Source organism: Poecilia formosa, unplaced genomic scaffold, assembly GCF_000485575.1.
Source record: "Poecilia formosa unplaced genomic scaffold, Poecilia_formosa-5.1.2 Scaffold2222, whole genome shotgun sequence".
Lineage (NCBI taxonomy): Eukaryota > Metazoa > Chordata > Actinopteri > Cyprinodontiformes > Poeciliidae > Poecilia > Poecilia formosa.
This window is the reverse complement of record NW_006802161.1, coordinates 9,293-35,920: the sequence shown is the minus strand read 5'-3', so window position 1 is coordinate 35,920 and position 26,628 is coordinate 9,293. Positions and strand designations below refer to the sequence as shown.

The window sequence follows — 26,628 nt, the reverse complement described above, 5'->3', positions numbered from 1 at the left end:
GTTGCATCATCAGGAAACCTGATGCACAAAAATGCCCCAAATTAAAACCTCCAAGTTGAAACTCATCTCTAAATACTTTCCAGAACCGTTTATGAACCCGTAGAGGAAGCGGGTCTCAGGAGGAAGACTTCTGATTTGTTAGTAAATAAATAAGAAACTATTTGTTCACACATTGAACCAATCAATCAATCAATCAATCAAATTTTATTTGTGTAGCACATTTCAGCAGCAAGGCATTTCAAAGTGCTTTACATAATTAAAATAAAAACAGCATGTAGTAAACAGTGAGAAAGAGATTTAAAAAACATCACATATGCATATGAACGAAAGCATTTCAGTAGAAAGTTTAGTGGAAGGAAAGATGCAGACACAGCACAGGAGTCTGAAGCTCACCGTTGTGCTGGAAGTCCGGATGTCTCAGCGTTCCCTGGATCCCATGCTGCGGCGGCGAGCCCAGAGGGGGCGGGGCTGCTGGGGAAGGAGGCGCCTGCTTCGTCCTGATTGGTTGAGGCTGAGGGCTGGGCGTCTGCTGGTTGGTAGGAGGGGGGCTTAAAGACACGGGGCTGTTCTCTGGCCACGCCTCCTTCAGTTTGACCGGCTTGTTGACGCCGACCTCTGACCCAAACTCTGGTGAAGCGAATTTCTGGCCAGATAAAACGTCACATGACCCTTTATTGTGTGACATCATACATAAAAAATGTTTTATTAGAACCAAGTTACCTGTTTTTGTTTGATAGGAGAAGAATCATCCCTGTTGGTCGGTTTTCCAACAAGTATAGCTCCCCCTGGAGGGCAAACAGGGCATATGTTTGGTGGTAGAATACGACTGAAAAACTAAAATGAAATGGATACAAAGGAAGTAATTATTAAAATACCAACAGGACGTCTGCAGAAGTTTGACTTGGATGAATTTTAATGCTGATACACATGAGGGAGAGCGGCGCTGCATGTACGAGCCTCAACAACGGAAAGATGTCAGATCTGAGTTCATGCTGCGATTTTAACTCATCGTGGATATTTAATTATGGGTTGGAATACATATGTGCTGACCAGATTGCTCCAAAAGAGCAGGGCATTCTGGGTAACGTTGAAAAAATAACATTTTGCAGTTGCGATCTTTCCATCAAATAAGAAATGTGATTAAAATCACATGTGAACTAGTTAGTTCATGTGATAAGTGAACTAACTTCTTCTTTGTCGTCTCCAGCAGTAGTAACATCTGGCTGTTGATCATGTGACCCGTACGATTAAAAAATAGTTTCCATTGCAGTTTTGCAAAATAAATCAACTTCTCATTCCAGCGCAAAAACTTTTCATCTAAAATTGAGAGTTTAAAAAAAAATGAAGTGTTTCCATAAGATACATTTATTTTCAAAATGTCAAATTGTGCAATGATATTGTTAATGGAAACCCATCTGCTGCCATGCCCTCTGCATGTATGAAACCTTCTGTTATGCAGTGTGACTGCTTATTGCATTGCGATGTTTTATCACTACTGAAGGCCGTATGAGGAAAAACGTCCAATATTAGCTCAACAGTTTCTGCAGAAGTCAGTTCAGTGTTTGCTGCATCTGAGCGCGCCGCGAGGAAGTGGTTTATTAATTGCAGTGAGCACAATAAAGAGAGGAAATGTTGCATGTTTCTGCAGGAAAAGAGCATCCTTCAGAGAACAAACAGCACAAGCTGCAGTCGATCTGCTCTACCAGCTAGCAGAAGTGTCATTTCTTTTCTGAGCCGTTTTCTCGGAAAGTTTTCTAGGTCTTCTGAGGTCTTTGAGACCTCAGCTTGACCTCTGATCTTCCTGGAAACACTCGACTCTGTCAGCTGCAGATGCAGCTTCTTAAAATGGCCAAAGCTGTAAGAACTTTGTCTTTAACTCTACACCAGGATTGCATGTAATTTTTCCCTTGTTGGAAATGAGAAACGTTGAGGTGGATTAAAGATTAGCATCGGGTTTTACAGCGCTGGGTGGTTTCCGTGTCCTGCAGGTACGTTTACCTGTGGCAGGTGTGGTCAGGTCGTGGTGGGTCCTCTGCACCGGCCTCGTTCTCAGTCTGGGAGTCGGTAACCTTCCCTCCTCTCTGAAAACACACGGTTGGTTCCTGAAACCAGAGGTGGCTTTGATCTGACTTTCACACTTCTGACACACTTTCTGTCAGTGCTGGAGATTATCTTCAGGCAAAATAGACTCAAGTTACACCTGCTTAATTAAAACACTTCAAAACAAAGTCAAGAATATAAAACTGCTATCAGAGAAAGAAAAAACTGACTCCTCCGTCTCTTCTTCTTCTTCTGCCCAGGCTGAGTGGCGTTCAGCTCCGGGTCCTGGAGGCGTTTCCCTCCCAGCGCTCCTCTGAGTTTTTCCTCCGCTGACTGACGACCTCCTGCTGGACATACTGGAGAACCAGACAGAAACCAGTTCAGGTCAGAGGTCACATCAGGTTGTAGCCTCCTGCCTACAGCTGGGCAATATGGCTAAAGAATAAAAGCTCACATTTCTTTTATTTACACTGAATCCAATTTTAATCCGTTTTTTTGTTCTCTACAAATGAAATTATTTTCAAGAAGTGGTTTTATTTCAATCATCTCTTTTGTGAGTCGGACAACTGAGCATCGGGATTAATTATGAGAATATATTCAGAATATTAGCAGAAAAAAGGCACAATTTTACCAGAAAAACTTTACAATACAAAGTGTTTTTATTGAACAAAAAACCCTTTTTTAATCAGGATGGGATGCGAACAGCTCAGTTCATATAGATCTTTGTTCAAAATAAACTCTTTGTTTGCAGGATTGAGTCAAAGTCCTGCTGCTGATACATTGATGCTGGTGTGTTAAAAGAATAAGCATTTCTTATGTGTAAAACTTATGGAGCCTGTTGCATGTCATTGTTTACCTTTGGAGATTCTGCGCATGCGAACGACGCTGGATGGCAAAAAGACGATTAACAAAATGAAACCTGGAGATGAAGGCATTAATTTACTGCAGTGTGTCACTGCAAAGGGAGAAATAACAACTCAAAGCCACTTTTTTCTCCCTCTCTGTCAGCTACACCACACCTGTTGGTCCAGCTGTCCTATTGTTGACAATCAGTAGCAAAGCACTGCGTCCCTTTTTATTTTATATATCAGCGCATTTAAGATTTAGCAGAGAAAGTTAGCTGTTAGCTAAAACCAAAGCTAACATCATCTGCTAGCAGTTTTTTGCCCTCTTGCAGAGAGATGGGGCAGGATTTTGTGCAGTTTTGTTGCGACGGCTCCATACCAAAATATAACTTCACAAGATGCTCCACATGCCTCATTTTTGTGATTCTGTATGTTGGCGTTTCCATAAGATTCTCATTTCATTCTCATAATTAGAAGAAAATCAAAGTACTCTAGTCCTAATATTCTGTCATAGAGTTGACTTGAATTCAAAGTCCAAATAAATAGCAGCTGTAAAACAAGATGGCCGCCCTGGGTGTGATGACATCACTTTGAGGACTGCATTGGTGGGGAAAAAAGTCCAGATTTTCTCTAAATTAATCGCCAAAATTGATTTATCGCCCAGCTCCACTCCCGCCTGCATCACTCCTCACCTGGCCAGGTCCAGGGCTTCTACACAGGAAGCTCTGCGGCTGTCCGGCTCAGGTGAAAGGTCACGGTTGGGCAGCGGGGTGGAGGGGTCGGAGTGGGAGTCGGCGGGCTCCCACAGCGCGTTGTGTTCGGACAGCAGCTGGCTCAGATGGTCCCTGGAGAAGTTGGTTCCCCAGGCTCTGCGTCGGTACGCCTGGGCCTGCTGCCTGCGCTCCTTCACCTGGACAAACAGGTGAAACTCCTAAAGCCCAATAATCACTGACCAACATATTGATGAGTTCAACACAGACAAAATATTAGTTACTAGTTTGATGCTTTTATTACTTTTTTTCTGTGTTTTTATGATGCAAAGCACTTTGAACTGCTTTTGAAACTTTATTAATAAATAATTTGGCTTTTTAAAAATGTCAGAAAACAGGAGATGCAATAACTTTTTTCCACTGGTGAATTTTAAATAAGATCAGAAACACTGAGGCAATTTTGAGCCATAAAATATGTCTTCAAAACAGACATTTTTCCATTTATATTGGTCAAAATCTATTTATTATCTTAAAAATATTGACTTTAAAGGAGAAATAAAAAGTTGATATTCTGTGGTGAAGTTCTCTGAGAGAAATCTGGTAGTTTGAGGCGTTAATTATTCCGTCTCTGCCGTCAAACCTCAGCTGCTTCGCTCCAGTCGTGTCACTGCAGCTGAAGTCGTAGATTCTGGTAAACCCGACGCGCTGGACCCTGGATAACCTCTGACCCCGTTTGTGAAGCTAACCTCAGTCTGTCCACGGCGCAACCTCGACAGGAATCACCTGTCAGCGTTTCATCACTTCCACCCACCGGTTTGTTCGTGACGTCGGCTCAGAAAAAAAAGACTGGGTCAAAAAGACGGAGAGAAAATTGATGTGATTCATTTAGAGGATTAAAACTTTTGATGACTATATTTAAAAACACATAAAAGAGATTACTTTAAAAAAGTTTGGACTCGGTAGTTTTTATTTGAGTCTCAGCAGGTGACTCACTGCATCTGCATCGTTTCCATTTGAAAGGTAGAACTGAATAACGGGCTGACGGGTTCGGGCCGCACCCAACAAGATGGCCGCCGAAAATGTAAAAACCCCAGCGGACAGAAAAATGCCCCCTCTGCTTTCCCACCAGATCGACTTGTAAGCAAGAATATTTCATAATATTTTTCACTTTACAGTGATTTTCCTCGAGTTTTAGCTTCTTTACAAGCAGCTTCACATTTTCTCTCAGGGTTTCCTGATTCTCATAATAAGACTTTGAAATGATTGAACAACTTCACATCAGGTTTTTAGAACTTTCTGAAAATTTTAAGACTTTTTTTTGGTAAAATTATGACTATATTCTCATGATTAAACAAAAAATGTCCCTTCACAATAACACATTTTGCTTTGTCCCAGAATTATCGCGATAAACGATTTTATTGTTGTTGTTTTGAGACCATTTTCAGTTAATATAATGGTAATGGCATAATAATAATGCAAGAACAGAGTATTAAATATCGATAAACTTTAAATTTAAATGAACATTTGACACTGGAACTGGAAGACTCTTTAAATATCCAAAATAAATAAAACAATAGAAACAACAAATAAAATTAATTATTCAAAAAAGAGAGATAGCTACGCCTGAAAGCTAGTTCTGGTAGAAAGAGAAAAACTATAAATGATGCAAATGGAAATTATAAAATTATTGTTTTAATTAAAAATTGGATTAATTGTCATATAGCTGAAATAAAAGCTATTTTTTGAAAATATTTTCTGTCACCCATAATATAAAAATAAATTAGAATTGAATCTATAAAAAAAAAAAATCAGATTTTGTTTTTAAACATCGCCCAGCCCTGGTTTTGCTGCACTCACCTTCCTGTTTCTGCCACCAGGTGGCGCAGCAACGATTCGTCTTGGCTTTAATTCTTCCAACTGGATCTCTAGGAACATTTTAGTTGTCGTTAAAAGTCAAATTCAGCCGAAACGCCTGGTGTTGTTTTGGTTTTTTGGTCATTTTAGGGCCTGTTATTGGTGCTGCATTGATTTTTTTTCTATTTAATTACATCAGCAGATTAACAGCTGGTGGTTTGAAAACAAACCAGCAAAACACACCAGCAGCTGCAAAAACGGTTTTTTTCTGCAAAGCAAACAGATGCAGGTGCTTTTCTTAGTATTTTTGATGCCTTCAGGCGAAATCTTTGATGTGTGAACGGCTGCCCCCCTCCTCAACAACATTTTCCACAGGGCTGTTGGGAACCGACCTGACTGTGAGTAACGCAGAGAAATTTCCCTGAAACGAACCACTGTGGTTTCTTCTGCTGACACTCAGCACTTTGGTTTTTCATCAGCAACACACAGAAAAACACACCCCGACCGAAACAATCCCCTAAAACACAACTTCAGTGAGATTTCCTGCTTCTCCTGCTGACAGTGAACTCACCGCAGGCGCTGGACTGTCCTGCTGCTTCAAGCCCCCTCCTCCACCTGACCTGCTTTCCTGTTCTCTCTTAAAGAGGCGGAGCTTTTATTTTCTTTATTCTGTTTGATTAAAGGCAGAAACGGTAATTTAAACTTCCTGTGCGAGTCAAACCAAAACTATCTTTCCTGCCAAAGGATGAGGAGAAAATTTTTGCTGCTTAAAACTGTGAAGTGTTCACACCGGTTTATTACCATCTTCGTTAGGAACATTTTGTTTATCACGAATGAGGTGGATCAGTTGATTAATAAAGTTCATCCTCAACCCTAAGCTACCTCTGAACTTACAGTGAAGAAAATAATCAATAATAAGCTAATGGTAACTAGCCAGCTAGCTAAGATGGGTAAACCTAGCTAGTTAGCAGATAGTTTCTGTTAGCTGTTTCCTCCCCATGCCACCACTGGGCTTAGGGTGGAGAAAATAATCAACATTAAGCTAACGGTAACTAGCCAGCTGGCTAACAAATGTAAAGCTAGCAGGTTAGCTAGCTGCTAATATAAAAAGCCAGCTAGCTTTTTTATGTCCATTATGGATAAGTACAAATTTATCGCCAGTTGGCTCACTTCTGTTGCCAACCCAACCTTAAATTCCTTTCATGATGGCCTTAAAAAGTCTTAAATGTGAAACCTGCAGAAACCCTGTAATACCACAAAGGTCTGTGGCTGAGTTTCCGTTACAAACTGTGTGCAAAACTACACTAATGTGGGGGGAAATAAATGGTGTTTTCATTAAATAAGAAATACAATAAAAGTCATGAAAATGAGTTTGTCCATTAGCGTGACGCGAAAAAATTATTCCATTGTTTTTTGCAAATACACAAAAATCCATTAAGCAAATGTATTTTAAGTTTGGTTTATCATATCTGGATTCTGGCTGAGTTGAGTTTCATCCATTTGTTTGAAGTCAAACCTGAAACACCGTCACCATGAATCAATTATTTTTACCCCAGCAACACTCACTCCCTCCCTTCAGAGATCTGGAACAAAATGGCAGCGCATTACGCATCAAGAATACGCCTCCATTGAGCTCTGCTGTAGCCGCCCACACAAGCAGTGACCAAGCTTGTGGGGGGAAGCAATGTGGGCCATTTTCATTCACCACTGCCTCTCAGCAGAGCAGCGGTGTTCCACAGAGATGGGTTTCGGACCACTTCAGATCTCCGTTTGTTTGCCATTGTGACTAAACCTAACGCAGAGTTTCCATCAGACCTCAGTTCTTACAAGTTTTAGTTAAATGAATTAACCAGTTCTGTCTGATCGTTTTATCTCCTGTGTTTCTAATCTTTGTGAATCCAAACAGCTTCAGTCTGCAACTGAGATCTCATTTTAAATCATCCGACACCTTTAGCTCCGTTACTTTAATCTCCTGTTTCTACACTTTTGTTCATAATTTCTTTAATTGAGTCGTTTCATGTTTGGACAATTATCTCCTTTGTGTCTGGAAGGATTTTTGCTCTCTCTTTTTTTCTTTTCTTTTTTTTTTTACTTTCAGACAGTTGTTAACACATGTAACCATGGCAACAAGGTGTTTTGTTTTTGCAGCCAAGAGAGAGAGAGGGAAGAATTTCAAACCATCACTTCTTTCTTTCATATTGCACAGTGATCTTATCCCCTACTCCAACATCTGTCTAACCACTTTCCAGAGATTCAAAGATGAGTAGCAAAAGCAAAGGAGGTGGAATAGCAGCTGCTGATATCATCCAGGATGTGTTACGTATGAATATTGAGCTGTCAGCATGTCAGGATACTACCATACTGCAACATTCTTCAGTCAGAGGCTTCTTCAGATTCGTTGCGAGACTGACTGCTACAGGAAACCTTAGAATTGAATTGAATTTCTAACTTCAAAGTTCAGCTGAAACTTGTAGGTGGAGTTTCGATATCGGAGGCAGCATTTGAAGTCTTTTTATAACTTTCCTCCAAGGCAGCCTCTGATGTTCAATTGTTCTCTACCAAAATGTTTTACAGTAGCGAATAAAAAGTGCTGACTGTCACAGAAAGTGAAAGGCAGTGTGATGAATGTAAATTGACCTCTGACCTGCTCGGTGAGATCGTCTGTGGTTCCGCCTCCTTTTGGGTTCCTGCAGAGAGGAGAACGAAAGCTGGACTGATACTCTGTCAACATCCTGCCAGACACACAGGAACGGTTCCACACATCATTTCACCGGCCTGACAGACGCTGGAACACACTCGGCCTGGAACTCACCTGTGTCTCCGCCGCACCTGAGCGGGCGGGGGGGCCGTCGTCAGGGGCAACTGGGACCCAGTTTCCTGTTTGACAGGAAGTTCGTTACTCTGTGCATCCAAACTTTTCCTTCTGTGAGTCTGCAGGTAAAACAGGACAGCAGATTGACAGGATTAGATAGCAAAGGTCAAAGAACAGAGCTGAACAGAGTGGCTTCAAGATTTAAAAAAAAGATATTCTTTGTAAGATTTTATTTCTTTTTTTTCTGCTTGATTTCTTTTCTAAAAAAGAAATTACAGATGACAAATTTTCAAAAAATTTTAATCTTAAAGAATCAAAAATTAGATAAGATCAATTAGAAGCAAGAAAATTTCCTCTCTTACTGTGTGTGTGTGTGTGTGTGTGTGTGTGTGTGTGTGTGTGTGTGTGTGTGTGTGTGTTACCTACTCTGTATGTGTGAAACACCGGATGTCCCAGATTTCTCCGAAGGCGCGGACCGGATGGCGGAACCAGACCCTGGAAGCTCCGGCGGTACTCCGTTTCCATGGGAACGGGGATGTTCTTAAAGGGTGGGATGGACCTGCTGGTGGAGTGCAACACCTGCAAGATGGGGTCAAAGGTCAGCACCTGAACAACCACTGAGAAAACCTCCAGAGAGCTGCGATCTAATCGGTTTGGATGAGGCTGGTGCGCCGCCATCTGGTGGACAAACAGGAGAATTACAGTTATTGTTCACTGATAATCAATTGAACTCTATCAGTTTGTCTATTGTTTTGTTTTTTTTAACCCAGAATGCAATTTTAAAATGACTAACTTTTATTTGATGTTTAAGTGCAACATTTCACATAAAACTGAATCAGAATGTGATAAATCAAACTTGCATTTAAATTACAATTTTAAAATACAACTTTATTTCATTTAGTCAGTAACAAACATCTGCCTTGATAAAAACAACTATTTCCCTAGTGAATGTGTTTAAGGTTCTCTTATATGATTTTGATTCATTTTGGTGAAAAATAATTTTAAAAAATGTCTGATTTTAAAAATGCTGCCCCCTGGTGAGAATGTTTAGGTAAAACATTTGCTGCTTTTTTATCTACAAAATCTGATTGAGATAAAAAGCAGCTTCAGGAATCACATGGCAAAATGGTGACAGCGACTGAAGTTGCTTTATTACCCCATCGTGATACCTGAACTGAATTAATCTGATAAAAATCAGAATTTTTTTATTTATTCTTTTAAATAAAGAGAAAGTTTCTGTGATGCAATAAAAGCTAATTAAAACCTCCTGAATTCAGCCATAATTTCTGTTCTACATTTAATATTTCATTATTCTACATTTTATCTAAATTCAGTTAGCTGTATTTTGTTGGACATTATTTTACATTTTATCACAATTATTTTGATATTTGTATTTCTGTGTTTACTGTTTGTAGTTTAAATTTCTAGTTTTACTAAACCGCTGAGGTCGTCATTCTGTTTTGTTTCCTTTAATAAATCAGAAATGAATCCTAATGATATTCATAATAAAATAACCAGAATGCTCTGAGCTTTTTTGTGAAATTAACTGATTAATTAATATTCATTCATCCCATTCAGCTCATTCTAAGGTCTGAAGGGATTAATAATCCCTCCGGTGAGATTTGGAGAACATTTGTTACTCAGCTGCTGTGGTTCTCTTTGAAAAACCTGTTCCCCTCCTCGCCTGCGGGGGCGCTGCATTAACAACCACAGAAGGAAACCAATCGAAACAGTCATTCATGTCGGTTAGCATTCATGCCTCCCCATGCTTCCTGATGGAAAACAGGAAGTCGTCGTGCTTAGACGTCTTTCTCACCTGCTCTGCTGTCAGTAATGGCGACGCTGCAGATACGGGCTTCTTCCAGCCGAACTGCCTGTGGTACTCTGACCTCTGACCCCACGCCTTGTCGACCTGCAACACAAACCAGTCACATCCTGCTGCTTCCGGTTCAGCGTTCCAGATGGTCTCACCTGGTTTCCCGGCTGCTGCTCGGGTTCTGCAGGTCCGCCGGGCTCAGAGGGGCGGAGCTTCACTGGGGACACAGAGCAGATGTGAGACCAGCGGCAATCTGGGACGACAGAACCTCAAAGTTCAGCACATTTACCGGATTTTCCATCAGCTGCTGGTCTGAATCCAGGTTCTGGTTCCGATCCAGAAACATTTGGTGGTTTAGAAACTGGAGAATCTGTGATTTAAGGCAGAGAATCATGTGAAACAGCCTCATCCAGATTATTAAAAACCTGGAAAATCCTTGAATTTGGAGAGTTCTTGGTTTTCAAACTGCACAGTTTTGTAATAAAATCTAATCTGACATTTTAATAAAAACATTTGGAAATTTGTAAACAATGTTTACAGTTGAAACCAGATCATCTGGAGTTAAATCAGATTAAACTTCTTGTTTTAGTTTAGTCAGAATTAATAAAATTATTTTTATTTGCTAAAAAACTTAGCGAGAATATTTTTTAGTGTTTTAATTTAAACATTTAATTTGAGCAGGAAGGTAATTTACTTTATCATGATTTGCTTGAATGTAATGAATATTTATTATTCCTAATTTTTCAGTGAATTATTGATCTGATCTGTTTATTTGAAGTAAATTAATTAAGCGTTATTGAAATTGGGGGATTTTTTTGTTAAATTTTGTGTTTGGTTCTCAGATAACTCAAAACATAAAATATTTTATTTTACCTAGAGTCCTACCACAACAGGTTATTAATAGCATTAATAAATTATATTATAGTGAAATGAAACTGTCTTTTTTAGTTAGCTTCTTTTTTTATTATTATTGCCAAAGTGTGATGCAGAGAAAGTTTGAAAACTTGAAAATTAAAATTTTACTGTGGGAAAAGTTTAGAAGCAAAATTTTAGACGAATCTGAAAATCTTTTAATTTTTCTTTTAGTTTTTTCAAGCAAATTTTTGACTTAAAATGTAAAAAATGAATAATAGTAATAATGGCACTTTTTTTTTTCTTGGTGCTTTTTGAGATTTTAAGATGCTTTGCCAGAGAAAAAAAACAATCCCTTCTTTTCTAGAAAATTGAAGAGATTATTTCCAAAATTTCTAGAAATTTACCTTTTTCCCCCTTTTACTCCTTTTTATGTTTTCATAATTTTTAAGAAGAAATTGTTTAAAAAAAAACAAACCGTAAAATAATTTTGCCCAGACTGAAACGATCGTCTCCTGTTCCCCTGCAGACACTCACCTTTCCTGCCAGTAGAGGGCGTTGCTCTGCAAACTGGATCTGCTGGAGAACCAGGCAGGAAGTTACCGGACTCGGGTGGACCGGGTCTCTTCAGTCGTTGGAGACCCGGAGGTCTGCTGATCCCTGCAAACACACACAGCAGGAAGATACTGATTCTTAAAATATCTCTGTTGCTTCTAGTTGAATTTTTGTTGTTTTTATATAAAAACGTCATAAGAGGTTCTTACGGTTCTGATCAGGGCGAAGTCCGGCCAGCGGGCGGCAGCGCTGAGGCGACACACTCCTGGAGCGAGGGACACCGTAGCTCTTCTGGTATTCACTCTGACTCTGAAACAGAAACAGTTTAGCTCTGAACTATAATAAAGTAAAAATGACCAACATCTCAGACCAAAGACAAGCAAATATATCGAAGGAATTTAGTTTCTCTAAAGTTGAAATAATAAAATGAATTCATTGTCCTGGTGAAAAAGTTCTGCTAATCGAGCTCCTTGGCTTTTGCAATTGATTGTGATTGTGGAAATAAGGGTGTCCTTATTTCCATACTGGAGGAAAATGACAAATTTAATCATAAATTATGTTTAAAATATAAGTAATGATAGCAGGTATATTACACACTTAGAGTAGTCTTGAAATGAAGTATCTGGTGTTGACCTGTTTGTACTTATTTAATTTCCCTTTGGGATCAATTCAAATTCAAAAATGTCTCAGTTTAAATTTTAATGGGGGGCGGGGCCAAAATAAAAATCAGCCTAGGGCCCCAAAAAGGTTCGGACCGGCCCTGTTCGGACTGCTAGACTACAAACTAAAACGACCTCTGTCCCTGTAAAAATCAGTTCAGATTAGAATAAAGTACAGTGAAGACAACATTTAACTTTCCAAAATGGTCTAGACGGGTAAAAAAAAAAAAAAATTAATCAGAGGGAATCCAAACCTGATAAACTGGATTATCATAACAGATTAAAACCTTATTGATCCCGTTTCTGCTGAACTGTAAACCGAAACGACGCTTCACGACATCTCAACCTTAATATAATGCATTTTATTATTTCACAGCAGTCTTTAATCTGATTCCCAGCAGGTTTTAATCGTGATTAGCAGCAGCTGCGACAGCTAGCATCAATCTGTTTACATCACCTGTTGTTTACCTTGAAGCGGACCGTCATGGCGCTCCTGCTTGTTGAGGTAACACCGGGAAAAGTCGCTCCCCCGAAACAAAACCCCAAACTTCGCGTCCTAACGGGCCCTTTTAGTTCGGTTTACCGCTGATTCGCCCGGAGCTACGAGCTACCTTCAAGCGTCAAGCTATAGGTGTTGTGTCGAGCTGTGTTACCCTCTCGATAATCACTTCCCTAACATTTGCGTCTCTACACTTAGAGCTACGGCCGCGGTTGATAATATGGTGCATTCAAGTCAAATCGTACATTAGAAAATCTATACTGAAATGACTCTAAAATGAATAAATGTATTTTATTACTATCAGATAGCACTGAGGTGTTAATCAATATTTTATATATATAAAAAACATCATCTGTGATTATTTTTCAAATGTTCCATGTTGTGCGTTTTGTTGCTAAACAACAATGATTTCATTATATTTTTCAAATATTTTTAGTTGTGAAATGTAAAGAAATTACTGTTTTTTTTTTTTCCCATTGTTTGGCCAGATTTAACTTTTTACTTTTATTATGACCATTGTAGAAAAAAAAAATCTGCCAAAAAACTCAGAAATTTTTAGATTAATCTCAAAACTTCTCTAAAAGGGGGAAAAAACTTAGTTTCAAATTTTTGACTTTTGAAATTCAGAAATGTCTGAGATTAACCTCAAAATGTCTGAGTTTTTCCTAGCAAAATTGTAACTTTTCATATTCAGAAATGTTTTTTTTTTCCTGTGATTATTCTCAAAATCTCAAAATTCTTGGCTGAAATTTACTCATTCTTTTCTGTCTACAACAACCCAATTACTCCGTCATAACCCTTTAATAAAAACTTACAATAAAATTAAATTACGGTATTGATGTGTAGATTCATCTTAATGTAGATGTTCCAATGTACGAGGTGTACTTGAATGCACCGTGAGATCACCCTTAACCGTAAAGGACAGTGTAGAAGCGCAAAATCGGAATAGCCGGACAGACCAAATGGGAAATCACATCTTTATGGTGGAACTTTTCCCGACTCAACACCGGCGTTGCCATGGCAGCGAGACGTTACGCGGAAGCGCGTTATGACGTCGTTTTCCTTTTTTTTCTTCCCCCCTCCCATCAAATTTAATCATTTTGTAATTAATGAGAATTCAGGAAAACTCATGGACTCTGAGGGGCTAAATACAGATTTTTATTTTTAAAACCTTTGGAGAATTATGCATCCTTTTCTTACCACCTAGTATATTATTTTGTCAACTTGTCCCCAATAAAAATCAGAGTTTATAGGATAATATGAAACTTTGAAATACATCCTTATCCATCAATAAGAGGGAATAACCGACCAACACGTGTTTCTGTTACAAAATTGCACCAGTTTTATTCATTTAAGGCTTCTTAGTTTTGTTTTGTTTTTACATTTGGCTTCGCCCCCCTCCACTCTGCTGCCTCTCCTGCTGCTGCGGGTTTCTGGAACGAAGAAACCAGTTCAGATGACCTCCATACCAGTTCTAGCCCGGCGCTTCACTGGCTGAACTGGTTTCTTTTACATTTCACTGGTCACTGTGCCATACAGTGTAAAAATAAAAAAAAAGGCGTTATTTCAATCATGGGGAACTTTTTCCACTTTGCATTTAGCTGCAGTTGCAATTATCACTTCAGCGTAAAGTTGGGAGTTTTAGGGGATTCCAACAATTTAAATTAAACGTATAAAATGGTTCATAAAACACTGTAATGTGGGTGTAAGCAGATAAAAGGACAGGAGAAGTTTATTATTGCACACCATTTGAACTTTTGTTACATTTCCTTTGAAAGCATCACACAAACATATCTGCTTATAGCTACATCACAAAGTTTTATTCCATTTATTACATTTTTTTTTTTTACAAACCCCACAACTGAAAAATGCTAATTATTAGTACAACTACTACTGTTAAGGCCTCAATATTCTTTAAAACAAAGATTTCCAAACAGACATCCAGAATCTGAGTTTGGCAAATGACGAAAGCCCCTGCAGCCCGATGTTTGGAGGCCGGAAAGGTCCGCCTGCAGCCGCGGCTCCCACAAAACACACCAACTAACTGAAACATCCGAGGAAATCAGTGTAAAAGTAGCTGCAAAGAGGTAAAAGGACATTCATAGGCATTTATAAAACACATTCTTAGAAAGCTGGGGAAATTAAATTATCAAGCACTGAAAAAACGAGACATTAATGCGTTAGATTCTGTTTAAGCACGCTGACGCCCCCTGCTGGCAGAAACATAGCGGTCCGATCACTGCGGCTGCAAACAGACCCTCCGTCTCTTCTGACCGGCATGCAAACGTCACAGCATCTCCTGGAGGTCAGACCGAGTACTTACTGAACATCAACATGCTACATGACTGAACGTACTGGAGGAGAAGCAGAATACTGGCAGCAGTACCGCGCCGTACCACAGTACAACACCGCAGCAGAACTCACAGAGGTCCGACGTACTGGTTCTGTAACGCCACCACACTCATTAAAAACAAAAATAATCCGCTGATCACCAACTTTGTGCGGCTCCACAGGCTAAATCCTCACCTGGGGAATGAATTTTAAACCCAAACTACAAATACTTTTTCTGTTTTCTGTAACTCCATCTCAGTTATTTTTCCCAAATAAATATTCTGGACCAGTGTGAGTCTGCTGTCTGAAGGCAACATGTTCGCCCATCACTGCAGGTTCTCACTGAGCTCACTGTGCTGCTAACACGTTCGCTAACTCACTAGCTTCACCCTTTCATCAAAGTTGTCTCTTCCTCAACTGATATTTATCCACAAGTTTACAGCAACGTACAAATATTTATTACTCAAAAAAAGAAAAGCTTTCAAAAATAAACACAGAACGGTTACAAATGCTAACTTACTAGCAACTAATTTTAGAATTGGCTTCAGCTACAGGCACTTCAAGCTAACAGCTAAAGCTAGTATTACTTTAACTAATAGTTTCGTTGGTAGTATATCCTTTTACCTATAACCTAACCTACAAGAGCCTAAAGTTAATAATTAAAGCTAGTATTAGCATTAATGCTAACATTAGCTATTGGCTTTAAGTGGCAGTAGCTTTAGCAACTAGAGCTTAAAAGTTATCATTAAGTAGCTTCAAGAGCGTAATGTTAGTAATTAAAGCTAGTATTAGCACTAATGATAACATTAGCAATTAGCTTTAAGTGGCAGTAGGTAGTAACTTTAGCAACAACAGCTTAAAAGTTATGTAGCTTCAAGAGCTTAAAGATAATGTTGCATTAATTTAGCTAAAAGCTAAAGGTAGCACTAATGTTGTAGGCTAGCCAGGTAGCATTTAATTTTGTTTTATTTTATGAAGCTAATACCTCCAAATAGTGGACCATTAGTGTTTATAGATATTAATTATTTTATATATTATAATTATTCTTAAAATTACAGTACATTGAATTAGAAGAATGCTGTTAGCATACCTTCTAGCTAAATCAATTATTTCTTTGGAATAATGCTAAAGCTAAGATGCCATCAAAAACAAAAAATCTGAATTCACCAACAAATCTTCCATAATTCACACATTTTCCTATTTCTCTTTTCAGTTTCCCAATAAATCCCAGTAGAACCATAAATGACAGCTGATCTGCTTTAAGACATTAACTTAACTTTAAGTTTATAAATGTATTTATTTTTGTTGATATTGACGTTTGTCCTGTGTGGAACATGATTCACTCTGAAAATTTCCTCAGCTTTATTGAAACCTGGATTTTAAACTGCTGCTAACTTTTAGTTTTGAACTGAACCGGTTTGAACTTTAGCAACACAGTGAGCTGACCTTTGACCTGCTGCACACAGTTAGCCCCGCCCACCCGGAAATTAGAACTAAAAAACATCAACGGACTTAAATTTTTTTTTCTTTTTCTTTTTACACAGAATTATAATAATAATAAGCACTGCCATAATTATAATAATAATAATAACCACTGTAAGGGTCCACAGGTTTAACCAGAGTGGTACACACAGACAGCCGTCACCGTGGCAACCGCAGTGCCAAGATGGCTGACGGTCAAACTGCATGCGGTTGAATTTGAAAAAAAAAATAAAAAAATGCTGGAAAACAAAAAGTGAAAGAAAAATAAATGATAAGGAACAAAAAAATAAAAATAAAAACAGTTGTAGGCGGCTCCCCCAGCCCGGAGCAGAGCCTCAGCAGAGAGCATGATGGGAACTGGAGTTTTAATCTGGGAAGTTTTTTGGAAAAGCCCGCCCTCCTCCATCACCGTCATCATCATCAGATTTTTTTTGAGGGATTTTTTAATGTTTCCAAGGCAACAGTCTCCGCTGAGGGGATGGGACATGGTTGTCACGGTAACAGAGGGTTTAGCTGATATCGATGATGCCGTGGTTGTGTTAAAGAGGCGTGGCCAGCTGGAAGATGCTCTGTGATTGGTTGGCTTGAAGGTTGTCGGTCAAGTCGGAACTAAAAGACAGTAAAAGAGACAGAATGTAAACAGGAAGTGACGGATGAAGAGTTTAACATTTAAATATCAAACTAATGTTAATATTACGAATCTTTGGGTATTAATGTTTAATTAATTAGTTGATTATTTGAATAATCGATTAATTGTGATCGATACAAATAAATTATTTCTGAAATAAATATAAAGTTAATAAATTCCACTCTAAAAAGGCCAACAAAGTTCACAAAAATGAGTCTGAACAGGATAGAAATGTTTCTTTAAAATATTTAATTACAGCCAACAATGAAAATTTTAGCTGAAATTTGTAAATACAGTTACATATTATATATATTTAGTGTCAAAACATTTCAAACCAGGCAGAAACAAACTCCTAGGCTTCGTCTTTGTTTCTCTTCTTTGCCATTTTAATTCAGTTATCCTGCAAACGAAGAGCTGCTAAGTTTAAACCATGGGGGGCTTTAACTAGGACAGTTAGAAAATTGAAAACGATGAGAGGCAAATTGACTTCCTGCCGGGTTAATAAATGAAAACAGCTTTTTTCCTTTCCGTTGACTGGCACTAAAAGCTGTTTGGTCTGAAACATTTTGGCGTGGAAAGCGTTTCTGACTCACCTGTCATTAGAGAAGTTGGCAGACGGGCTTTTTGCGAGTATTTCCTGTAACGGGAGTCTTCCTGTTGATCTGCCGGACGAGGTCGTAGAAGATCTGCGGAAACAAACGTCGCGTTGTCGGTTTCTGGAGGGCGAAGACGCCGTTTGGTTTTTGGTTCAGGTGCGCTCACCTCGTTGACGTTAATCTTGCTCTTGGCCGATGTTTCCAGGAAGGCGCAGGAGTTCCACTGGCGGGCGAGGCCAACGCCCGACTCTTTGGCCACGACGCGCTCCACCTCCAGGTCGCATTTGTTCCCCACCAGGATCATGGGAACCTGCAGCAGAGACGATTAAATCTCCTTATTTCTAATTACTTCATCCTGACCTTTTCCTTTTGCTTTCAAATAATCTGACAGTGAGATATAAACAATGAATGTAACATTTAAAATTCAGTTTATTTCATTGAACATCAAAGTCTAGTTCTTCAAAACACTATTAGACAATTTTGACTTTTTTTTTTATTAATTTTTTTTACATCACATTATTTTCCCATAATCTGACAAAAATGAAATAACTAAAAATATTTGTTTGTTTTTTTTACTATTAGCAAATAAAAATATTATTTAGTAAAGCTGGAGTTTAATATTTCTTAAAATTGTTTGTGCAGGAATTTATTTTATTTAAAGTTTAAAAAAAAATCAAAACGTTTAAATCTAATTATTAAAAAAAACTATTAAGACTATCCTGGCTTATTTTACATTTAAATCCTAATTATTTATTATAATCTTACAAAAATGTATTATAAACACTTATTATTTGATAAAATCGTGTGTTTTCGTCAATAAAATACTAAATGTTTAAATCATGTTTTTAAAAAAATATATATATATATAAAACCTAATTCTAAAACTTTATAGCAAATTATTTTCTTACAGTCTTACAAAATAAATAAATACATATGGTAGATGTTTTAATTGAGGTCATTTATTACTTCAAAGACTCCATGTTAATTATCCCAAATAAATCCTTTAAATCATTTACAGGTGAAAGGAAACAGGAAGAGGGAAAACTGACCAGCAGGGGGCAGCACAGCTAAAGGTCAGTTATTTTTAACATCTTTTTTTTTCCTTTAACCTTTAAAATTTGTTTTTACACACAGAGTTAAAAAAATTAAAGCTGCATAAATTCAGACTTTTAAGACTGAAATTAGATTTTGTTTCTCGCCATATTTCCTAAATCTTCCATTAATTATTTATAAATGGATTATAATTTGACATTTGTAGCTTTAAATATTTCACAGGAAGTAGTTTTTTTATTTATTTCAGGAATACTTTAGTACTTTCTGACAGCTGAATATTTGTGACCATCCTGGTTTGTGGGCTCGTGTTGAAGTGATGCGTGTGTGTGTGTGTGTGTGTGTCGTACGTCCTCGGTGTCCTTCACTCTGAGGATCTGCTCTCTCAGATCCTGCAGGTCGTTGAAGGTGGACTGAGCGGTGATGGAGTAAACCAGAGCGAAGCCCTGGCCGTTCTTCATGTACAGGTCCCTCATGGCCGTGAACTGCTCCTGTGGAAACACCGGTGGAGGTGAGGAGACGCTCAAACGTACGGCTGACCTCTGACCTCTGACCAGCTCTTACTGTTCCAGCCGTGTCCAGGATCTCCAGCATGCACTGCTGCCCGTCCACCTCCACTTGCTGCAGGGACAGGAAGTCAAAACTCAACGTTATTCTCCAACGTTTTACATAAACTTACGTAGCTTAACACCCAATTTTACATTTTATTGTTTTCTTAAAAATCTATAAATTGAAATATGTTTAGCTTAACATAATAAAAACAAAGAAAATACAAATGTAGAAAAACTAAAAAACAAGGGCATAAATATATGTATAGCAAAGAAATTATTCAGTAATGTGTAAATATAATAAATCAATAGAATTTGATAAATAGAATATAAAATGTTTAATTTAATACAAATTAGTATGAAAATAATTATAACTGAAAGACATTTAGACATTTTATTTCTAAATAAAATACATGAATAAAACAAATTAAGCCATGCATTGGTCTTGCGTCAGGACATCCCATAATATCAGTTTCTCTGCTTTCAGCCAATCAGAAACAATCTGGTTCCTACCTTCCTGTACGAGTCCTCTATCGTCGGGTCGTATTTCTCCACAAAGATTCCCTGAACAAACTGGACCGTCTGCACAGAGAGAGGAAGAGGAGGAGATGAAGAGCAGCTTCATCAGCATGGAAACTGATTAAAAAACATCATTTCCAAATGTTTACAGGTATTTATGCTTCATTTTCCAGGTCTGGTTAACAATTAGTCCTTTATCAAAAGGTGAAATCTGAATTTCTAAGCAATAAAATGAGTTTTACTCTGATTTGTATGTAATTTAGACCATTTACTCTTAAATCTTTGTCAACTTTGTGAAGTAAATAATAAACCACAGGCTTTTACTGGGTTAAAACCCAACTTCAACATCGTTGGATCAGAATTTTTAGGATGAATTTGATTTTTGGAAAATTGGGATTTTTTGTCACCAACGCGATGTCAGCCAGGCGGCCATCTTGTTTTACAGCTTCTGTTTATTTACACGTCAACTCTACCATGGAGCATTAAAGCTAGGATAATGTTTAATATTATTATTGTTATAAAAACAAAGTAATTATATCAGCAGAATAAAATCTTAATGTTACAATAATTGCAACATTTAAATACTTTTTAAAATAAATTTAAAATAAATTTTGATTTGTTGAACAACTTGTGAAATTATACTTTGGTATAAGTTTTAAAATAATACTTAATACTCAATACAAGCATATAATCTTTCTTTAAACACATTAGCATAAAAGTATCAGGACAGAGTTGGTCACTTTTCTCTCATTAAAACAAAGTTTTTATCGTAATTTAATTATTTTCTAATATTATGACTATTTTCTGTAATAAAACAGAAATTTTTGTAGAACTTCATCAAATAATTCACAGAAGGTGAGCGAGACAATAAGCCGAAAAAAGTACTAAACTCTGAAAATATATTATTTTTAAGCCATATCACCCAATTTTTATTTTACTCAAATGTCCATAACAATGTTTTGAATTTAATCTGGGGAAAGTAATGAACTTTAAACAGTAAAATGTTGATTTAAATGTGTGTTTTTGTTTGCAGAGCAGCTCTGAGATGTTTACTGTCAGGAAAACAACCAGGAAGTGTTAGCAGGACTTACCAGCGCTGACTTCCCGACGCCTCCTGATCCTAAAACAACCAGTTTATATTCACGCATCCTGACTGTCTGTCTGTCTGCTGGGCGAGAGACGGAGGGCGAGAGAGAGAGAGAGGAGCGTTAGAGCGGCCAATCAGAGCGCAGCTCACATCACCTGCAGCTGAGCCCTCAGGTAAACTCAGAACAGCTTCAGGTCATGTGATCACACAGCTGGCAGAATTCTCCCCTTCCTGGTTACGGTTGCTATGCGCAGGCATGTGAGTGCCCAGCGTCGTCACGGCAACGCAGGCAGAAGAACTTTAGAGTCAAAACAGATCTGACCATGACAAAAGGCTGAAAAAAATAAAAGTTTTAATGTGGTTTAAAATGTTTTGAACCTTTAGATGTTTTTATTTAATTAAAACAACTAAATTTGGACTATTCTTTTAAAAAACTCATGAAATATATATTAAATATATTTTTAAAAGGAAGCTGTTAAAATTAAAATGAAATGTTTCTGCCTCTTGATAGTTTCAGAGTACTCAGTAAACTTTAAACCAAAAACACCTCATTACTTTTAATTAAAAACTACATCTATTTAACATCCTGTAATATATATTTATTATTTTAATGCTAATAGTTGAGTAGAATTAGAGGATTTATATTTACTAAAGTAACATTTTTAAAGAGCTTTTTGTGTAAGATATTGAATCTTTTCTCAGAGCTGAGTTTGGCTGTTAACTCAACTTTAAAAATTATTTTTTATCATGTCTACAGGTAATTGATAAAGATTTTATGCTTGTAAATTGTGTAATTTTGTTATTAAAACAATGTCCTACTTTTACCAACATTAATAACTACAATACTACGATGATCAGCTGTTTTAACAGAAGATATGTGAAAGAAGTCACTTTAACAGCAGGAGGATGAGCTTTTTAACACTTAAAACATGCAGTGCAGATCATTCTGACAGCCCATAATACTCTGGTTGAATTTTATTTGGCTGAATTTAGACACAAAGTTCATAAAAGGTGCAGAAACTGAGAGGAACTGATCACCTGGCATTAATACTGTCAGTATTTCTGCTGCTTTTTTAAAGTAAATGTAAAAATAAAGTGAAGACAAACTGAAAATCTGTCGCCTTTTCGGGATCAATTAAAGTGTTCAGCTTAGATCTAAAATAAGAAACGGCCTCACCGTCCTCACACGGATAGAAAAACGCTCACAATCAGCTAACGAGGGCCACTGAGGTTGCCATGGCGATGAGGTAACCATGTTTAAAGCAGCAAAACATAGATTTCATCCAAAACATCTAAGAGACAAACTGATCAAACACTAAGAAACAAAATCTGATTTTTCTCGCTTATTATAAATAAACTCAGAAATCATTTCCATTCCCTCTCATTTTTTTTTACATTTAGTGGTCATTTTCACCACTGTGGGGTGACATTAACTCTAAACTTTGACTAGACCACTCCAAAACTTAAATATAACTCTTGTAGGATTACTTTAAAAACACAACAGAGTCCAGCTGTGAAGTGATACTTCGCTGATTAGCTGTTGGCTACTCATATCTTCATCTAATCCCCTAGCAACGGTAACCAGGCAACTGTTTGAAAACATTCTCAAATTACCCAGAAACTCCTGCACTGCTGCATAGCAACAACATCCCATTTAAACCTTGTTTGTGTTGCTCTGATGTTTAAATTTAGTACCAGCTGAGAATCAGAGAAAAACAGCCGATTTAAAATGTTTTTACATTTTTAAAGGTCAATATTAGGGGATAAAGTGACATCTAGTGGTGCGAAGGCTGAACTGCAACCTACTCTGCTGTTGCAAGGTTAAATTTGGGAGATTTAATCTGGATTTTTAATCTAGAAACTAGATTTTCCAAACCCTAAAATGAGAGAAATTAGTAAAAGTTTAAAAATGCTGACTTGAACAAAAAATTACGATAATTGTCACATTAACTTAATTGGAGAAAATCGTAACCAGAGTTATGGACGCTGAGCCGTCATGACTAATCCGATTAATCCTGATGATTCTCACCAATTCAAATTAGTAATAAAATTAGTAGGCCTGGGTCAATTAATCGTGACGTAACGAGTATGGAAATAATCGTCAACCAATTTAGCAATCGATTAATCACTAACTGGATCATACAGATTCTGAAAAATGGGTGAAAAAAAACAACCAAAACTGCATAAAATATATTTACATTTAAGACAAAAACCTTCTTTGTCTGTCAATGTTTTAGCTTCATCTGGTTTGAATTCTGTAATATTGCATTTTCAGCAATAAAATGTTTATTTTCTTACTTAAATAAGAAACAATCGTTTATTTGGATCCTTTAATGCATTTCTAATGTTGTGTAAATGAATATTCAGCAGAATGTGTAAGAAATGTTTTCAATTAATCATCAAAATAATCGTTAGTTGTATTCCTAGAGTTATTCCTGCCTTTCAGGCTCCAACATATCCACACGAAATGAAGCAGGAACAGATTTTAATCCTGATTTGTTCCTGAAGACGTTTATTTGTGGAGCAGAGACGTTCAGGAGATCGTAAGGAAAAAATAAATCATTAAAAAACTCAAATAAATCTGCAGATTTCTCCATCTGCAGATTGTTATAGGAATCTCAGCGAGCAAGCCCGAACTAGACATCCATGACTCTGAGTTTCAATGTTCGGACTGCTCCTGAACGCATCGGCAGAGGCAGATTTTGTAGCCTCAGGCTCTGTAAAAAGGGCTTGTTTCTCGATGGCGCGCCGCATATCGATGCTGCAAGTCAAGACGAGTCAGGACTCAGGAATCTGAAATTTCCCAGAACATCACGACTAAAACACGAAACCTTGAACACGTCACAACAGGAGGCAAGTTAAAGATCAGAGGTAAGGTTCCAAACGCCTCATTTTACCACTAAATTACAATAAACACAACAGGAGATGAGGCGCTACGTCGATGTTTGCTGCCATTTAAATTGTGATTTAAATCCAATCAAAAACCTACATCAAGTTTTCAGTCGAGTCTGAAACACCAGCTGCTGCTGCTGTTCATCATTCGTTTGAATATAAATGTTTAATTCATGCCGTTTTCTCCCAAAAATATAGACAGAAGTAGAAGAAATTACAGAAATAAGTCAAAAGAAAAGCAAATATTTACACAGGTAAATAAGTAAACAGGTTTTTGTTTTTAGTTTAGCCCCAATAGAAATTTAATTTTCTTTTTAGTTTTTAATAAAAAGGGTAAAACATGAAGTAATCATTTAAATTTAGTTAAAAAGAAGACCAAATAGAGACTCCATATCAGAATCAGCCAGTTTTCCCTCAAGGTAATGAAATTCCTGATTTTCTTTTTAAGTCAGTAAATGCATCAAAACTGAGAATTTTCACCATTTTTAACCTAAAATCAAACAGCAGCATGCAATTTGAGTTTAATAACATAATAAACTATATCAGTATAATCCAGAGGTGGGGATAATCCTGTAATTTCTTTGTTAAAAAATAAATCAATCAATCAGAATTTCTCCCAGTCGGAACCAGAACTCTTCACTAATTAATAGTTTTTAGTTTTCTTTGCTCCACAAACACCAGAAGTCTCAGAAAAGCAATCAACTTTAACTCTCTAAAAGCTGAAAAACAATAAAATAAGTTGATTAAAGAATGACTTTGACTCATCAGATTATATATTTGAAGATTTGGGTGATTCCTGCTGGATATTTTATTCAAATATCTCCAATAAAACCAAAACCAGCAGCTGGAAAAGTCACTGAGATCTGAGGAAGTCTGTCGGTCTTTTGTTCATTTCTGCGATCAAGTGATAGAAGGAAGGCCTTGTTTATAAAAAAATAAATTATTTTAATCCGATGTGATCGTTAATAATATTAATGTCAGTGATGGAAGGATAAAGAAGCAGCTGAGACGTGAAGGTTAATATAAATAACTTCTTTAAACTGTTTGGTTCCACTTAGTGTAATAATCACCTTAATATATCAAGATAATGTATTTTTGTATGATTTCTGGGTAGTTTGAAACAAAATGTCTCTTATATCAGACTGTAAAGTGTTTTTAGTTGTAATTAAAGCAACAGAAAACCAGTAAGTCCAGTAAGGCCTGGAGCTGCACTGGACTGATGGAAACTTTTAACTTCTGCTTCTCTGCAGCTCAGAAAGTTTAACTTCACTAATTTATCAAATGTTTAGTTTCAAACTGCAGCAAAGAAACTGAGATGACCTCGTTTCTCAGCTCAGCTGTGACAAGTTCATGTTTTCAGTCAACAACTTCCTCTTTATTTTCTATCTTTTTACCCAACTCTGACATTTGAACTCTGTCCTTGCATAAGAAACATTTTTAATTTGCTAAAATAAATAAAAGCTCAGATAAGATCTTGTAGATAAATGTTTTCTTCAGCTTTAGCTGGAGCGTAAGATCCTGATGGTTGATTAATGTATTAAATAAAAACACTTTAAAATGCTCATCTATTTCTGCTTAATCAACCAATTAAACTTAACATTGTTTTTTATTCTCATTTTCAGGACTTGACTGTAATATTTATTTGTTAAATAACTTTGTCGCTGTCTTAAATGTGATTTTCTAACTGGACAAACTTCATCGTGAATACTTTTGCTTAACATTTAAAATTAAATTCAGGATTTATTGGGATTATTTTCTGTAAATATTGTTGACAGACATAAATTACAGCAGAATTTTCTATTTTTACACCCTAAGATTTGATTATTTGTTAATTTTATTACTGTTTCAGATTAAATCCAGTTTAAGCTGCTGTGATATGAATATAAAAAGACTTGTATCTTAACACAGAGCATTTCTTCGCCTGCATACCCACACATGTTGGTACCAGACTTTATTTGTGTTGTTTGTTGTTTCTGAACCAGCATCTGCAGTTTGTTTATATGTGACACAAGAGGCCCAGTTAGTGAAAGTACCACTGATTAATCAGAACTTCATCAGAACCTGTTGTTTTATTTCATCACCGTGCAGCTTTATTAAACAACCTGCCTTTTTTCCTGACTACAGTTTAATCTGCTGGAGTGAAGTTGGGCCGAACCGCCACAGATCCCTGAGTCCAGCAGAACTAGGTGGGGCCTGTCAATACTCCTCTGTTTGCTGCTGACATTACAACAAGCAAGGGAATAAACCCGAGCTTTGTGTGGAAATAACAGACCCAGTGTGAGGCAGACAGGATCCTCTGAACTCCTCCACTCAGTCTCACTTCACTTCCTTTCTTTATCCTCCAGCAGAGCAGCGGGGGTTCCTCCGTGCCGCGGCCGCCCCACAGCGCTCCCTGTCTGGGCTGCTCATGCGGCAGGCCCCGCTCCCCTGGAGAACCTGATGCAAAGTATAAGCTAGAGCCCCAACATTCCGCTAGCGATCGGATACAGAGCCGGGGAGACAGCCGCCCTGATGCCACCCAGCTGTCTAACATCCGTTAGCTGTCCGTCGGTCTGTCCGCCGGTCGGTCGCTTCCGCAAACCCAGCCCAGCTCGGTTCGCCTCGGCACCGGCCTGTCCACCTCCCTGACCGCTCCTGTCTGTCTAAACTAGCTCTCATACGACCGGAGGTTAACCTCCATCCATTAAATGAGGATGGAATCAGAAGAAAAGGCAGAAAAACGAGGAAATCAGCAGCGACAGTACTTACAGTCATCCACCCGTCCGCTGTGCTGCGCGTCGCTCTCTCCCCCGCTTTCTGTGAAGCTCTCTCGACCAGAGCCGCTCCCTCCTGCCGCTCCTGTGCGCTGACGTT

The 26,628-nt window shown here is 37.7% G+C and overlaps 2 protein-coding genes across 4 annotated transcripts; both read right to left on the bottom strand.

Moving 5' to 3' along the window:
• Positions 1 to 322: 322 nt before the first annotated feature.
• On the bottom strand, positions 323 to 12,833 carry LOC103133069 (nuclear protein MDM1-like). 2 transcript variants are annotated; one of them, XM_016667723.1, is made up of 14 exons: positions 12,612 to 12,833; positions 11,694 to 11,793; positions 11,467 to 11,589; positions 10,367 to 10,447; positions 10,233 to 10,294; positions 10,078 to 10,173; positions 8,688 to 8,840; positions 8,262 to 8,380; positions 8,094 to 8,181; positions 3,578 to 3,795; positions 2,271 to 2,396; positions 1,999 to 2,081; positions 721 to 785; positions 323 to 643 (listed from the first exon to the last, which is right to left on the bottom strand). In XM_016667723.1, the coding sequence occupies exons 1-14, from the start codon at positions 12,627 to 12,629 to the stop codon at positions 347 to 349; spliced, it is 1,629 nt and encodes a 542-aa protein (XP_016523209.1). In that variant the 5' UTR covers positions 12,630 to 12,833; the 3' UTR covers positions 323 to 346. The 2 variants fall into 2 exon arrangements, with proteins under 2 accessions (XP_016523209.1, XP_007544897.2); XM_007544835.2 differs by having other exon boundaries at positions 8,094 to 8,136; positions 12,612 to 12,832.
• A 1,523-nt stretch (positions 12,834 to 14,356) lies between these two features.
• LOC103133068 (ras-related protein Rap-1b) lies at positions 14,357 to 26,628 on the bottom strand. 2 transcript variants are annotated; one of them, XM_007544833.2, is made up of 8 exons: positions 26,524 to 26,628; positions 20,888 to 20,961; positions 19,791 to 19,859; positions 19,294 to 19,350; positions 19,080 to 19,220; positions 17,846 to 17,989; positions 17,677 to 17,769; positions 14,357 to 17,064 (listed from the first exon to the last, which is right to left on the bottom strand). In XM_007544833.2, exons 2-7 carry the CDS (start codon positions 20,942 to 20,944, stop codon positions 17,683 to 17,685), a joined length of 555 nt encoding a protein of 184 aa, XP_007544895.1. In that variant the 5' UTR covers positions 20,945 to 20,961; positions 26,524 to 26,628; the 3' UTR covers positions 14,357 to 17,064; positions 17,677 to 17,682. The 2 variants fall into 2 exon arrangements, with proteins under 2 accessions (XP_007544895.1, XP_007544896.1); XM_007544834.2 differs by having other exon boundaries at positions 20,888 to 20,964; positions 26,524 to 26,621.

Coding starts and splice junctions, on each gene's coding strand:
- LOC103133069 (XM_016667723.1), bottom strand. Junction 10,448..11,466: donor GCCCTCTACTGGCAGGAAAG/GTGAGTGTCTGC, acceptor CTTAAATCACAG/ATTCTCCAGTTTCTAAACCA. Junction 8,381..8,687: donor CGGTGTTTCACACATACAGA/GTAGGTAACACA, acceptor TTTTACCTGCAG/ACTCACAGAAGGAAAAGTTT.
- LOC103133068 (XM_007544833.2), bottom strand. CDS start 20,944: ATGCGTGAATATAAACTGGTTGTTTTAGGATCAGGAGGCGTCGGGAAG. Junction 19,221..19,293: donor TCCTGGACACGGCTGGAACA/GTAAGAGCTGGT, acceptor GTGTTTCCACAG/GAGCAGTTCACGGCCATGAG. Junction 17,770..17,845: donor GCAAGATTAACGTCAACGAG/GTGAGCGCACCT, acceptor TTGTTTCCGCAG/ATCTTCTACGACCTCGTCCG.